Here is a 16,291-nt window from a genome sequence, read left to right on the forward strand (position 1 = left end):
AAGTCTCAAATTGAAAGAAATCAGTCGATCTAATCATATGCATTGAAAGACAAATGAAATGAGAGATTTATGCTCTTTGCTTTCTTATCTGCATTGTTTTATATAATCAACATTTATTTTGTCAGGGAAGAAAAAGTTTGCATTTATCTTGGCTTCAATATTAAGGACATCTACGTATTTTTATAACGCTGTATTGGCTGCAGAGGGCTTGAAATCATTTACCCCATGTGCGACACGTTAGAACCAAATCACTGCATCTCTCAGACCATGTGCATTTCCTTAACGTGAGTTTGACACGAACGTAATGTGTGTGATAATCTGTCTCAAAATCTATAATTACCGTTCACAACCGGACAGTTGAGACCAAAATCAATGATAACGGACAGTGTGTCAGGGGGGAAAAAAAGACATGAACAAGAAAAGGAAACATAATTAGACAGAATACCGACTGAATGGTAAAGAAAAATGAGCTTTGATTCCTCAGAGGACGAGGTTGTAATGTGATACGAGACACACGGATGCAGAAGTTCATTTCTGCTGGAGCTGCTCAAAGCAAACAGAGCAACCAGAGGAGAACAAATCATAGCTGTGTTGGCTTTTCCTCAAATCTTGATTTTTGAGATTTTTAATATTTCAAAACATTATAAAGTACAATGGAAAAACAAGTATTTTCAAATCTGCACTATTTCTAGGTGACAAATTTGACTAAATCTAATCATGTGATTCTACTGAAGCATAAAGTGCACTTTAAAACATTAAAATGCTTGAGAACATGATCACCAGGTTGTGTACATTCAAATCTAAATTGTGCATTTTTCCAAGTTAATTTATAAAACAAAAATTGTTATGCACAATCATTTGCAATGAAAAATGAATTCTCACTTAATATTTATTCAGATTACACATGGATTTTGATCTCAATGTTATATTTCTATTGCATTTCTATGCAGTCTCAACATCACTTAAAAAGCATTGTCTAACTTCTTTAAAAGAAATGCATAATCTTAATACTACAAAAATGCATTAACTGTACTCAAATGCAATCAAAACGTCATAATCTGCTAGACAGGACACCAAGGATGACATTTACATTCTAACAAAAAGAGCCAGTTCTCTCATGGAGATCCTGCACCACACACCATATCCAGTGTGCTTTAAAGAGGGGCATTGATGTCTCATACAAACTTGGAGGGAGCTTCTGAGAAAATAATCAAACACTTAACCATGGAGTCTCACACAGCCAAACAAAACATTCAAAGTGGGAAACAATAAATAGTCCCATAACACGAAGAGACCCGACTTCTGTAACGTGGAAACCCAGTCAACAAACCATCAGAGTGGCCACAAACCATCTTGAAATCATAGCCAGCCAACCAAGCGCCTCTGATATATCACCGTTTGAAGCAGTCACTGATGGAAATGTACATGAAAATACTGAATTCATAGGCAGTGGATTGTGTACGAGGGACGGAGCCAATGGTTGATGTAAGTGTATTTAAAGAGGAGGATTACAGAGCTGGAATCCAGACAAACAGCTTTGATAATGAATGGCCCCCTCATACCATGAGCTTGAGACGTCTTTCAGAACATCTGAGCAATGAAGAGGAGGAATAATATCGAGATTTCTCATTTAGAGAACAGTATTTTACAAATACATATTTAAAGTTATAATAAAGAAATAACACTTGTGAAATGCTTCCGTTTCGCATTTTTTCTGATTTAACACAACACCGTCTTTACAAACAGAGTTTCTTTAGGTTTTATGAGGGTAAATTTAAATTAAGAAAACTGAAATTAATACAGTACATCAATATGGTATCTAATGTAAATGTTTCGTATTAGCAATGCTTCAAAGTTCAACAGAGTGATTAAAACAAGAGCATATAGCAGAAAAATCAACAAGGGAAAATGAGTCTTCATTCTCCATTGACAGATTTCTGTTCGTTTTAAGCATAGACTCACTTAGTTTATTCAATTTCTCACAAAACAAGACATAATTTCTTCCATTTTTATCTCCAGTAAATGTATCCTGATTTAAGGATGTTTAGATTCAATGTTTTCAGTTGCACTTGGGTGACTTTATGAATACAAGTTTTTCTGCTCTGATTTAAGACATTTTTAGGGCCTTCATTTGTGGAAGGGTGAAATACGACTTAAGAGCTACAGAAAGAAGCACTGTAATTATTTTTTAGGCATGAAAATGTACACTGAAAGATGAGCTGGAATTTACAGAACCAGAGGATCCATGTTATCCAGCATGATTTGAGAAAATAATAATTTACTTTTGATGCATTTGACGAATCACCCAGAAATAGCACTGAATTTTAAATACTTTGTTTGAAAATTTCCATTTCTATATAACAAGTCCACTATATATACACATTTATATTTAGGTTACATTTGCGGAATCAGCATCTTGGCTTTCTTTGGCACAAATTTGGCGCTGTGGTCATTCATTCATTCATTCATGCAAAATTAGAGTTTGGCAGGACTAAACACAAGGTAAATTTGGATGCATCACAAAAGATCAGTCAATAACACCAAAGTGACATTTATTTACAACGTTTGCATCAGAAACACTAAATTGCTTGCAGACACTGTCACATTTTGATAAGTTTCTTATTTTATTCTTTGAGTATCTGGCAAATAGAGGAATAGCATAGCTATTTAGAAAGTACACTATACTACAGACCATTGACAATCAAGAGCAGCCTCAGGGGGTTTCAAGGGTAAAATATGAAATGTTCCGATAAGTTTTTGATTGTGCTGTAATGAAGTGATTCCAGCAACTGTGTTTAACAAGGCTTTACATGTTTGCCACAGCTGTATTGATTTAACCCCGACAGGAATGCAGAAGTTTCTCAAGCCAGAACATTACTTACCAATTTATTTAAAATATGATACGCACAAGAGCTATAAGGGAAAACGGAATATAAAAATGCCCGGAATGAGACTCAGGAAAACTGGACGCGCTGCATTGGCGTTCCTCCTCAGCCTTGGCTTCCTTTTCCAACTGTGGCTCCACTGCTCACCGCAGGGGAAATGGAGTGTTTTCAAATAGGCCCTTGTAATGCTTTATTTCCCCTTAAAAATGCACATTTTTGATATGTAAACAATAAGTGAAGAGCTGGGAGACGAACTGTCTGGCTCCGAGAATGCTGGAAAAACACTTACATGTTCAAAACGCGATTTGTGATTGCAGATTTAAACATTCAAATTCGAGTTAACTGATGTAAACAAGTTCATAAAAAGCGAAGAGAGACGTTCAAACAACACTAATACCACAGGAGAGCGTGATGGCGAAAACCAGGGATGAAATGACATCATGCACCTGCCAATCAACACACCCGTGCTCTTGTGCCAGGGAACGTGTCAGGGCTAATTACAGAAGCTTGCGCGTGAGTGTGAGCAGCGTGCAGAACGCGCTAGCCCGCAACGCACGCTGAAATCTAAACATTAGTCTTAAAGGACAAAATCGCCCTCTCTAACTGGCATGGTAATCTGACCACAGCAATCACTCGCTACAGAAGCCCATGACACACCTGCACATATCAGATATCGCCTCGGGGAGCCACGTGGCGGCTCTTTGCATGTCAGGTTTGATTCTGTAGTATCCAGTTCTTGTCTTCGGTTACAAGTGTTTTGAAACCACAAAAGAAACACTTTGTCATCTCACAGATTTTAAAGGTCTTTAGGCCATGTCCACTGCACTTACAGATATCACTCAGGGTTTCTGCAGGGTTTATGAAGGTAAACTTAAGACTTTAAGACCTTTTTGAAACCAAATAATCTGAAAGAAACAGTAAATGTTCTCTTAATGTTAATGTCTTTATTATTCCAACCAAATACCTTCTGGACACAATGCAAAAAAAAAAAAAGTGATGCTTCTCCTCAGTATATGTGTCTTGTTTTACAGAGCAAATGTCTAAAGATTTTTAAATCAAGATACATTTACTTGAGAAGCAAAATGACTTAAGATCAAAATGAAGTGAGTTTATCATTAAAACAAGAACAAATATCTATTAGAGGGCATAGAAAAATCAATATAATTCCAAAGTGAAACTATTTTTCGTACCCCACTGAGATTTTGTTTGAAGCATAAGCTCAGTCGTGTTAAATTTTTCAAGAATTGAGATTTGCATCTCAAGTAAATGTGTCTTAATTTAACAATGCTTACATTGTTGCATTGGAAAGTAAAAACACTGAAAATCTATTCAATTTTTGCAACATTTAATGGCACGACTTTTTGATTTTAAGACTTCCTGCTCTGATTTAAGAGCTTTTTGAATTGAGAGAGGGTGAATTTTTAAGACCTGCAGAAACTTGAAATACTTCTAAAGCACAGAATTCCCGTGAATCCTCATGAATCTTGCATTTTCAAATGCAACCTTGTAATCTGGACCCTCCAAATATAAAGAGTTTGCTTATTTTCTCATGTAACTGTATTACTTATAATCTGAAGAACATAAGAACACACTGATCAGAACAGAATTGCCATCTGCCATTAGAACTAAATCATTCATGTGGGTCAACTGATTTTGCTTCAGGACCCAGATTTTACATTGGACATCAAGTCGTGATCAAAAGTTTTTATCATGCAAAAGTAACAAAAATCTCAAAGGTTATTAATATTAAAATTGACTGCATGTACCTTTAATATGCAAACATGGCTGAATACTGAAATTCACAATTTTGTAAATGCATAAAAGCAGAAAGGATTTACATGCTGGAAATATAAACCAAACAGTGGAATAATGTTAGTATAATAATCAAATTTGCACCAAAAATGTAGAGCAGCATCAAAATAAGCCTATTTATTTTTCAATCCTAATTATGCACAATTATATGGTTAGTTGCATTGGATTATTTGCATTCTGCAAACCCTACGAACAGACCTGAGATATACGAAGTTAAATGGATACATGGCATCCTTAATGAAATCAATTAGCGATTATCAACGTGCCCGAAATTGGCCGAGAACGATTTTTAGAGAAGCTGAGACTCCAAAGTAGAGGTGCGTTAAAGCTCAGAGGAGAAAAACAGTCATTAAGAATTAACCCCACAACCGAGCGTGTTGTCAACAACACTGTTTTTCTGATTTGAACGGCTGTTGACTCATCCTCTGACGGCATTCGGCAGGGTGCTATAGTTACTCAACTAGACATCACGGCTCCTGTTTCATTGTCTCGTGTGTTCACTGCGAGCACAAAACTACTTGTAAAGGTTCGGTATATCACTGAATCCTTTGGGGAAATGACAGCCACTCAGTGGAGTATAAAGGCAAGACCTTATGTAAAATTAATCAGAAAGACTCCCTCACCGAGGTTGACACTGTCTATTAAAACGTTCCTCCTCACTGTTAAATATGCATTAGACGTCCAAAGGCGAATCTCCAAAAGAAGTTGTTTTCCACTGAAAAATAAGGTTTAAAAGCAACTCAGCTTTCCATGGACTGCATTTCGCTGACAAAGACAACAACAGACGTTCTCACGACGTCTAAATATTAACAAGGCTTCTTATTAATAAACATGATTGCAATGAGGGTAAATGCCGCAACAATTAATGTGAGAGGAAACGTGTAAATGCATGAACAATTCTCGGTTAAGGCAATTTGAAGATGCTTAAATATTGATGGGTGTCGAGTGAAAAGTTTATACCAAACAAGGTTGGAGTCTCGTCCTAGTTTGAATGCATCGCAAATCAATTCAAAAGCTCTTTCTATAGAAAGCATGCAGATCCTCAATGTATGCTTTTAATAAGAAGGTTGCAAAACATTCTACTTGGATTTTTGTTTTGCTCACATCAAGCCATCGATCATTACCGCTCGAGCAGTCTGGCATTCATAAAACCTCAAGCAAGAAGAACATAGAGAATCTATAGCACCTACTTATTCTGTTTCGACTTCAAAAAACGCGAGCTTCATGTATGCAGGAATCTCTCTATTGTTCTGAGCCTTTTCCCAGAAGTATTGCGAAATGCAATGGGCGAGACTGCACTTGGCTTACTGGCAATGTTTTGTAGAGAGTTCATTATGAAGTAAATAAAAGGCTTCCAGAGCATATTGTTCTTTAATTTACTGCTGTCAGCTGCTACAAAAGATGTTAAAAATATGCAACATCAGACCTAGAAGTCAAATATCAAATACAAAGTCTTGTTTGTTGATATTGCTTTTATGTTACCGACACTATTTGAACTGAAGAATCAAAACAAATTTACCGGCTCTGTTCCAAAACATAGTGAGTTGCCCACACAGGCAGCATTTTAAGACATCCTAGAAAGAAAGCATAGTTTTTAGGTTGTCTGTAGTTTTTTTATTTTTTCTCTATGGAAGAAAAAAGCAATGTTGCCTTAATTGGCTGGGAAAAAAAAATTATGTTAATTACTCAAGATTTAAAAAATAAAACGAATATGTTTAAAAATAAAAATGTAATGCCTGTATATATATATATATATATTTTTTTTTTTTTTTTTTTTTTTTTTTAAGAAGTCTCATGCTCACCAAGGCTCTGTTTGATGTAAAAAAAATTATATTGTGATCTATTGCAGCAATTTAAAATAATACAATTTATTTAAAAATTCTGTTTTTTTATTAAAAGTTGAATAATTTTTTTTTTTTAATAAAACCCTTTGTAAAATTAACATGTTTATGATCGATTAAATGCATCCTTGCTAATTAACATTTTTTATAATTCATTAAAAAAAACTTACAGACTTTTGAAAGGTAGTAAATATTTGGAATTCATTCAAAAACAAAAAAGTGTTGATAAATTGTCCAACTTGAAAAGAAAAATAGTATTTTTTTGCACACTATTGGAGTGAGCCACATTTTTAACCTGTAAAGTATCATTCGTTTAGGAACATCTAACGCCAAACTTGAGTCTCTTGTGTGCTAGGTACACAAAGTTGCTCCGTATATTATGTAGAATGCCCTAAATCACTTAACACGATCACTTAAATTATTCAGTTTCAATTAGAATGCTGCCTTTATATGTAGGATATGCAGACAAGAGGGCTCACTATATTTTAGAACAGAGCCTATGATGGCAACTGCATATTTAATGTAAAGAATGACTGAAAAGCCATCTCTATATAACTACATGGTCATTCCACGTCCAGGACAATCAGATCAGAACAGCAACAGTTAAAGCATTTTCAGAGAGGCTCTGTGCAGAAACACTAGAGTTAAACTGTGGTAAACAAATACTCAATAGTGATGAGAGGTTCTTTTCAGTCCCCAAATTACAGTCTGGTTAACCAGAGAGTCTGTGTGCCAGCTCATTACTGATGTTTGCTTCCAATGCGACTCGTCTCCATCCAAGTTTACGAAAACATTCGAGGGGCCTTGAAAGCAAAGAGGGTTTTATACAGGCTGTAGCCCAGGAGACAGAAGCCCGAATTAGACAAATGCCTACAGGTTGCTAGTCAACGGCCCTTGGTTTCACCTAGGTCCTGTAGTGGATCACTGTAAATGCAGTTAGACGGCTGAAAGCAATGCTGCGAGAGGACAGTGGGCCGTCGCGCCTGGAAATGCCACTCGACGCTTCCTGACAGCTCTGAATCTTAATGCCGTATTTAATTACAGTAAGTGGCTGACGTTCACCTAACTGTTGAGAGTAAATTAAAGTGCTACATTCACTCAGTCTCATTACGTTCCCACTAAGACACATAAATGGCTTTTACATCAGCGACTTTTTCCTGAATATAAAATATGATTGTGTTTTGCTCCCAGATATTATATGACCCTTTCAATGAAGATTTATTTCACAATGGTCATTATATAAATGAAAGAAATCCTGCTGCAAACTCCAAAAAAAAAAAAACAAGGGAGAATGTCAGCCAAGTTAGTATCACCTCATAACATGGTACAAATGGTCATACCGTGATGCTTTGTAAGCATTTCAGAGTATAAAGTATCCAATATACTCCAAAAAACTTCAAAGAATACCATAGTTCTAGCATTTTCCATGTCCAAAAAATATGGTCTCCAGTGTCATGTGATCCTAAAGAAATCATTCTTATATGCTGATTTTATACTCAAAAACATTTATCATTATTATCTAATGTTGAAAACAGCTTTATAAATTTTTCCATATTTTTGTGGAAACCATTCATTGTTTACTTTTTTTGGGATTCCTTTAGAAATATGAATTTCGAAAAACAGCATTTGTTTGAATTTGAATCTTTTATTACATTTCAAATGTCTTTACTGTCATTTTCGAACAACTGAATGCATCCTAAATAAATTTATTAATTTCAAACTTTTAAACAGTAATGTAAACGGTTTTGCTGTTGTCAACAGTACTTACTCACAATATTAACTTGCTAACCATTAAAGGAGCATTGCGTAGGTTCTGAAATTTCTAACCGTTACTGACACCAGTGGCCGTTAGAGGAACTGCAGCCAGTCTCATGCTCGTTCTCAGTGCGCACGCTTTTTTTTTTTTTTTTTACGAGGAGTGTCCGTGGGTGTCTGAATTGTGCTGGAGGCTGGTTGCTTCTTTCCATCCGCAAAGTCCATTTGAAAACACTATTGCCGCTGTTTACTATAATGGCTGGCGTGCCATACGGTTGTACGCCCAAGTAGACGAGAACGCGCATGACGTCACATTTTGTGAATTTTTGCACCAATTCGGGCCCGACTCCTCCACACACAATTGAGCCTACAGGCTGATAGAGGCAACCGTGGTGGACAGTCGAGGTGTCATTCTTTTTTTTACATCATGGTTGGCTCATACATGTACAAATGAAAACTCTATCTTAAAGATTTTTTTTAAGTAAAAACCTCCACATAGCTCCTTTAAGTAAACAAGAAAAACATGTCAGAAATACCAACAGTTAGAGCAAACGTTTGTGCATGTATGTGAGTTTGAACAAAAGCAATTACACCGTGTGTCATAATAAATGGACTAACATTACAAACAGCTCACGGCTGTATGGTTCTCTACTCATGGCCACTAATTACAGATAGTAAGGCAAAAACACAAAATACGTCACACTTAATTAACAATAAGTCTTTCAAAAACAGCGTATAGACATGTAACGGGTTTCAGAGGCATTAGAAGTCTCACTTATGCATTTACATCATCAGTTCTACACTGTAAAAATTTCCCTCAATGCAGCCCATTTCCATATTTCAACAATGCATTTCAAATCTGGACCTTTTTCTAGCTCATACTGTAGCCTTCTTGAAATTGCAGTATAAAAAGAAAAAACAGGCAGGACTTGCAAGCCACAAATATGCTGGTGTGGGTTTTTTCGGAGTAAAGTAGTACTAACACCATGCCACAAATAATTGCGGCAAAATAAAATAGGTGCTAAAATTTATAAAGCAAAATGGACTGATACTGAATGAAGACTTTAGGTGTTTTTAAACACTCTTGCCAACATGGTAATATGGACTGAAACTGAATGATGCCACAAAAATGGGATTTCAAATTACTTTAATAGAAAAAAATTATGCAGTCTTCAGTGATGAACCCTGGAGTTTACAGAGCACTGGCTTTGATCAGGTTACAACCACAGGCCATGATACACTTGAAGTCGGCAGCAGTTAAAGGCAAGCAGTCGGAGTGATAAAACCCACAGTGAATATGAGCTCAGACTGAAGCATCGCAGCGGAGACAGACAAATCTGTCCCGAATGAATCCCACCAGTAGCATATGATTTGTTTTTGGCTTGTTTGTTTAATTTGCCATTCATGTTTATTTGTTCGACTGAAGCTGACAGTGAATTAGTATCTGATGGCGAGTGATCGCATTGCACAAAGTAAACCCGCTATAAATAAAGCTAAATATTCAGAGGGAAATAATGAAGGGTGGGACATTATCCACTGGAATTCGATTGTTTAATATTATTTTTCCCCACCTACACTTAATAATAAACACAATAATGACGTTTTAGTCTACTTTTCAGATTCAAGACGGGTGAAGCTCAGCTCTGGTGTTCGGTGTCTGATCCTTTCTCGTTTTCTGGCTACAAAATAATCCATCATTACAGACACTGCTTACCTTAGTGCAGTGCAATAAATGTGTTTTAATTGGCCGGGGCTTTGAGAGAGGAGGATGAAGGCTGGTCGAACCCACAGAGAGGCGAATATCAGGACATTGGCCATATTAAACCGTCTGTATTATCTTTAGCACCTTATGCATGTATCATGGAAACTAAAGCAAGCACTCTTTCTAACACACGATTGGAAGCATATTAACAAATGCATTTCCTCATATAATGCTTCAGACTGCATGCAGAAGTCATTTATGCCATCTTTTGCTGTCAAACAGCAGATTAGCAACATGTCAGAGCACTAAAAACACCTCTGCGGTCAGCACTGTTTTTGTAACAAGATGCTTTCACAAAAACAATCCCAGCGAAGGTGTAATTTAGCATGCACCGCTGCAGACATCACCTTTACCTGACCACACTATAATCATGGTCATGTTGTCATTTCAAAAAGATCTGCTCATAAAATGACAGAGGATGACAAAACAACAGTTAAATGTGTTCATAACAGACTGTCAAGGAAAGTATAGGCAAAGTTGTTTAAATTACAATTTTACCTTGGCCAATAATTTCAGCCGATTAAGTGATTGTGAAGTTTCCAAGTGAAAATAGTTTTTACACCAAACTGTTTTTAGTATAGTGATAGACTGTCAAGAAATTTACTGGCAAGGCTTATTATCTTATGAAAAAGAAAAATTGCTCGGCCAAGTGGTTATGGAGTGATATTTCATCAAATTCTTTGCAAATCGATGGAGTTTTTTCTCCTTTTATATGTTCATTTAAATTTGCGATTAAATGTGCAACCCCATGTTGATCTGCATTAAAGTAATGAGAAGGCAATTTTCTGCATTATAGTGCTAAGAAAATGAATTAATGAAAATGTGCTGTCAAGAGATGTAAGGCTAATTAATTTACAATATTATCTTATGAGTTAATACAAATATTAATTAACCAAGGGGGCATATAGCCACTTGGCTAATTAAGTGATATTTGGCTATTTTAACACTTACAAAATAGAAATCAAATTCTTTGCAAACTGATAATGCACTTTTTACTAGAGCTTAGATCGGGCCCAACAAATCAAGCCCGACCCTACCCGAGCCCGAGCCCGAGCACGTTGTGTCCGAGCCCGGCCCGGCCCGACACGTTCACTGTAATTATGAGCCCGATTTAAACCCGACCGGTTTTAATATGTGGGCCGTTATAACCAGGGGCGGTGCCGGATTTTTTTTTTTTTTACGGCAGGTGCTGCTGTGCTAGATCATTTAGGCTACGGGGGAGCTGCGCAGTTATATATATATATATATATATATATATATATATATATATATATATATATATATGTGCCGCATTTAATGCACGAGACAAAGCCAACACATATGTTGTCACTCCCCACGACTAGTTTAAAATGTTTTCATACCTTCGATTTTCCTCCAAACTTTTAGTTAAACTTTAAAAGTTAACTCTCCTGTTTAAATTTTTTTATTTGCTTCTTCAAGCTCCATGTTGCACTTAAGCTACTGAATAGTACAGCATGCACAGCAGGTGTGATGCGTCACGCATGCGAGACTGCGACTGGACGAGACGCTGCGCATGACACGTTAAGTGCTTTATAAAGGGTCGGGTCGGGCAGAGAATCTAAGCTCTACTTTTTACCCCTTAAATTTGCAATTAAAATTTGAACCCATATTGGTCTGCCACTATTAAAAATGACTCTGTTAAGATTAAAAAGCAGAAAATGCATTGAGAGAAATGCATTATCTTTTTTAGAAAGCTACGTGGCAACATTATTTAATTTAAGAGGCAAGGGAACATTTCTCATTTACATTCAGTTTAACTTGGTAGTACTAAAACAACAAATGTACACAAAAAAAAAAATTACACAAAAAAAATAATAATATTAAAATAGACAAATACAAAAAAATACTAAAAACTAAATAAAATTGAAATGAAAACACAAATTATAAAAATAAAAACTACTTCAAAACATGATTAAAATCAATCAAATCAATCATAAAATCAATCAATCATCAATGATCCTAAAATAACAGTAATGAGAATAGTTTTCTGCATTACAGTAATAAGATAATTCAGGATGAAAATGTGCTTAATTGTAATAATAACAGACTGTCAAGGAATGTATTGGCAAGGCTAATTAATCTATAATAGTATCTATGAGCCAATAAAAATATTAATCGGCCAAGTGGGCTTAACATCTTATCTAATTAAATGATATTTTACCATTTTAAAGCTTCCAATGTACGAATATGCACTTTTTTGTGTTTAAAATTTAGCAATTCTGTGTGCTTCATTAAAATGTTTTATGTACCTTTCAGCACAATAATACCACCCAGCCTGCTCTTTAGACATCAGGATCTGCCACTGAAAACCCCATATTGGTCTGCCACTATTAAAAACAACTCTATTAAGATGAAAAAGCAGAAAAATGCCTCGAGAGAGACGTATTTAGCTGATTAAGAAAGTTAAACGGTAGCCTCGTTTTAATTTTAAGAGGCACACACTACGCTTCTAATGCTCCTCTCATTGAACCACAAAACTTCCTACCATTTATAAGTACAAGTGATCTCAATTAGAGACCTCCGTGAAGGCACGGGGCGGCAGACAGTCACGGCAAGAGGCGGCAGAGCAAACTGTCTTTACATTTTCCTCCCTCACTTTTCCAGACAGCCGGCTTGCCCAGAGCAGACAGAGTCAAAAACAGAGAGTCTGTTTTATAGTACGCATTCACAGATGCCCGACTGACTTTATTCAAACCCCCCTATTTTTCCCCTTCTTAGTGCAATTTTTACACTTCAATTTCAGCTGCAAATCACTAAAGCACGTCGTTGACAACAAGCGTTAAGTTTGACACAGACGAATGCAACAGATTGTTAGACGCTGGAATATAATATCTCCATATCATCCTGCCAAAGGAGGAAGAAAGTCTTTGCAATTGGAGGCCATTTAGTCTCCATCAAAAATGCCTTTGACGGCAAGCTATAATTAAATGTCTTTCGAAAATACAAGACTGCAAACCGGAGCCATTTGGGGAGTTGCAGGGTCGTGTGATCATCTTTTTCGACCAAATGAAAGTCTAAAACGACAGGAGTGTGTGCAGTTAAAGATGTGAGATTCAACAGGCATGGAGCATTTCATATTTAAGACTCAAAACAACAACGAAATATTAGAGAAGTGCACCATCATTTTAGACATCTGTACAGGCCAAATAAGCTGTTAAAAACAAGAGATATTCCTTACAGTGATATTTTTCATCTTGGCAGGGATCATCATTACAGGATCTAAGTTTGTGTAAGAAGAGCAGCAAAACATAAGTTCATAAAATCCTCTGTTGAGCAGCTATTGTCTTTGGTTTTGACTTCTCAGGCTAAACAAAAAGAGGAGGCTTTATTTCATTTTTCTACAAAAGCTGGCGTGTATTTCCGTATCATCACACCACACGAGGTAAACACACAGGAAAACATTGTTGTTGTGATTTGCATGAGTCTGAAGGTCTCCTCAGGTGGGATTCAAAGCAGAATGACATGATGAATTTCACTGTGGCTTTCCTAAAGAATATCTCTCACTAGGTCAAACCGCAAACGCTCAGTTGGAGGGAAGTCAATGGATCGGCATGTAAATGTACTTTATGACTCCTTTGTGCTTTCGGTGAAGCAGTTTTGTAGACCTGGACGCTCGCTTTATAGATTGAGCTTAATATTATTCATTCCAAGATCAACTACACTTAAGGATTTTGACGGAAAAACAGGGTTTCTGACGAAAATACGGTCGTGTGCTGAAGTACATCAACAGAACCGCAATGACTGACGTGCTTTCCATTGAGCAAACCCTCTTTATTTCTGAAAGATGAAATAATAAGTGATACTTTAGTAAATTATAAAGTGCTCTTCAGCTGATGATGGCAAATCCAGACCTGCATCACCGGCACTTTAGAAAATGATTAATGCTGCATGAAGGTTTGTAGCGATAACTTGAGTAGGGCCCTGTGTTTTAATGGTTTAAATAAATGTTAGTATTCAAAAAGCACGACTTATTAAATAAGATCATAATTTATCAACTCAAATATTTATTAAAATTGGAACATAAAAATATTTTTAGGGCCATATTAATTGTTTTTTTTGTTGTGTGTGTAACTTTATTTTTCCCAAATTCCTTTTTTACTTTCACATTTTTTCTGTCCCGTTTCTAGACTAGATTTGTTTAAATAATTCCTTTTATATTTTTGCAAAAAATAAATAAATAAACGCTGCACTACAGCAGGTTTACTGTTAAAATTACAACATATAGGAAAAATTATGTGATATCTTTAAAAAATTTTATAATTATTATTACTTTGGGAAGTACATTCTACTATAATGTTATTTATGTCACAATTTCTTCACGTTAAACCCAACTCTTATTTTGACATGTTGTCATGAACTTTCTGTGGGGATCGTATGATGATATTTTTTTTATCAAAAAACACATTTTTCAATAGCCTTTCTGCGCTTTAATATTCAGACACTAGTTTATATCACAATTTGATTAAGTGTTCCAACCCTACATTTGATTTATTCACTCAACATTCCATGACATTCCACGTTTTATACAGTTAATTCCAAATCATATGGCCATACTTGAAACATGAGTGTTTAAATGCGTTAACATATGGAAAGTCAATTGTTCTAGACCAATTCTTCTCTGAATTATCTTGGAGCAATATGTAAATGGAATATGAATATGTTAATCAGTTATTACCATATTACAATCGGTTGGTACACCTCAGAGTTTTTTGAATAAGTTTAGACAGGAAAACTCCTGGACTTACATCATGCTCTGGAGCTCAGGGATGAAGCTGGTGGTCTTTCCGGATGTGCGTCCGGCCACGGTGCTGCTGCTGCTGGCTGCCATTGGACTCGCAGCACTGTTGCTCATCTGTAACACACACACACACAACACAAACTCAAAGCCTAAGCAATTAGAAAGCCACTTCACACGCAAAACACTTCCTGATGCGCCCAGCGACAGGACGGGAAACACACCACATGTTCAGAGCCGGACACGTTTAACCGGAATCAATGACAAACGCCGCTCAGAGAGAGAGAGATTTAGCTTTTAAACATGCGAGACTGAATTATTTTTAATGCTCAAAGCAATGCTGATTAAACTACTGTAAACAATGACTGAAAATGTTTCTTTTAGTTCAAAGGGAACAGCAGACGAGTTTAAAGTCTGTGTTTGTCTAGTATTTACCAAATGTTTGATCAGTACATATATTAACATTAATCACTGAATCTAAACTAAAAATACACCAATAACTTATGAAAAAAGCATTTAAATTCATTTACATGTAAGGGTCAAATATATAAAATTACCCACTAAAAGCATTTCAGTAATAGTCGACCAATATGTATTTTAAAATTCTGATGCCATTTTAGATAAAAACTGATTAGTGACCTACAAATATTTATTATATGCCAGAAATTCATACTTTTTTCTTTTAATTTTTAAACTTTATCCTGTGTAATCCTATATATATATATTATATCTCCACATAATACACAAAATATATACAAAATTATATAAATATATACATTTTTTAAAAATTTTAAAATACCAAATATTTATACTTTGTATATATGTAATAAATAAATAACAGTAATATTAATATTTGAATCCCGAAATCTGCTCTATCCATTGATCAGGCTGTTTGTAGAAACTTGGAGGCTGGGTTGATTAATCAGATAAATTAAATATATTGGCATTATGAGACTCAGCATACATCGTTCATATACTAGCCTATTATTTGCTCATTATCTGACTTTTTCTGAACTATCGGAGCACGTCGTCGAGCAGTTAACATTCATCACACAGCTATCTGCACAGTTTGCAGTTAGACTTACTCCAATACAAAGAAAACAAATTAACAGGATGCTGACACAAACCCAGAAATGGAGTTTGTCTGCAGAGATTTCCATTTGGAATCACAGGCAGGTACATCATCACGGACCACCAGCTTTATTTGAACAAACCCTTGGTCTGTTTGAACCTTAATCTGGCGTGAGAGATTCAGAACCCACAGCCTTCCTCCAGCATCAGACTATCAAATCTCACAGGTGGACGGTCCTTTTCTCACGTAGATGAGACGTAATCCCTATCAGTGCTGCAGTCTGACACACTTCTGAGAACTGATCATTACAGAGATTTGCTCAACCTCACTACAAACCAGAATTACATTTAAGATGTTACTCACAGATAAACCTCAAATCTCATTCACGCTCATATTCAATTAAATAAA

The 16,291-nt window shown here is 35.9% G+C and overlaps 1 protein-coding gene across 2 annotated transcripts in view; it reads right to left on the reverse strand.

Annotated features, from left to right (window-relative positions):
• The window catches only part of supt3h (SPT3 homolog, SAGA and STAGA complex component), a 113,402-nt gene that overhangs the window by 94,274 nt on the left and 2,837 nt on the right, over positions 1-16,291 (reverse strand). For both annotated transcript variants that reach the window (XM_059518439.1, XM_059518440.1), the window contains exon 2: positions 14,822-14,928. In XM_059518439.1, the coding sequence (XP_059374422.1) occupies positions 14,822-14,928 (107 nt within the window). The remainder of the gene's footprint in view (positions 1-14,821; positions 14,929-16,291) is intronic.

Source organism: Carassius carassius, chromosome 31, assembly GCF_963082965.1.
Source record: "Carassius carassius chromosome 31, fCarCar2.1, whole genome shotgun sequence".
NCBI lineage: Eukaryota > Metazoa > Chordata > Actinopteri > Cypriniformes > Cyprinidae > Carassius > Carassius carassius.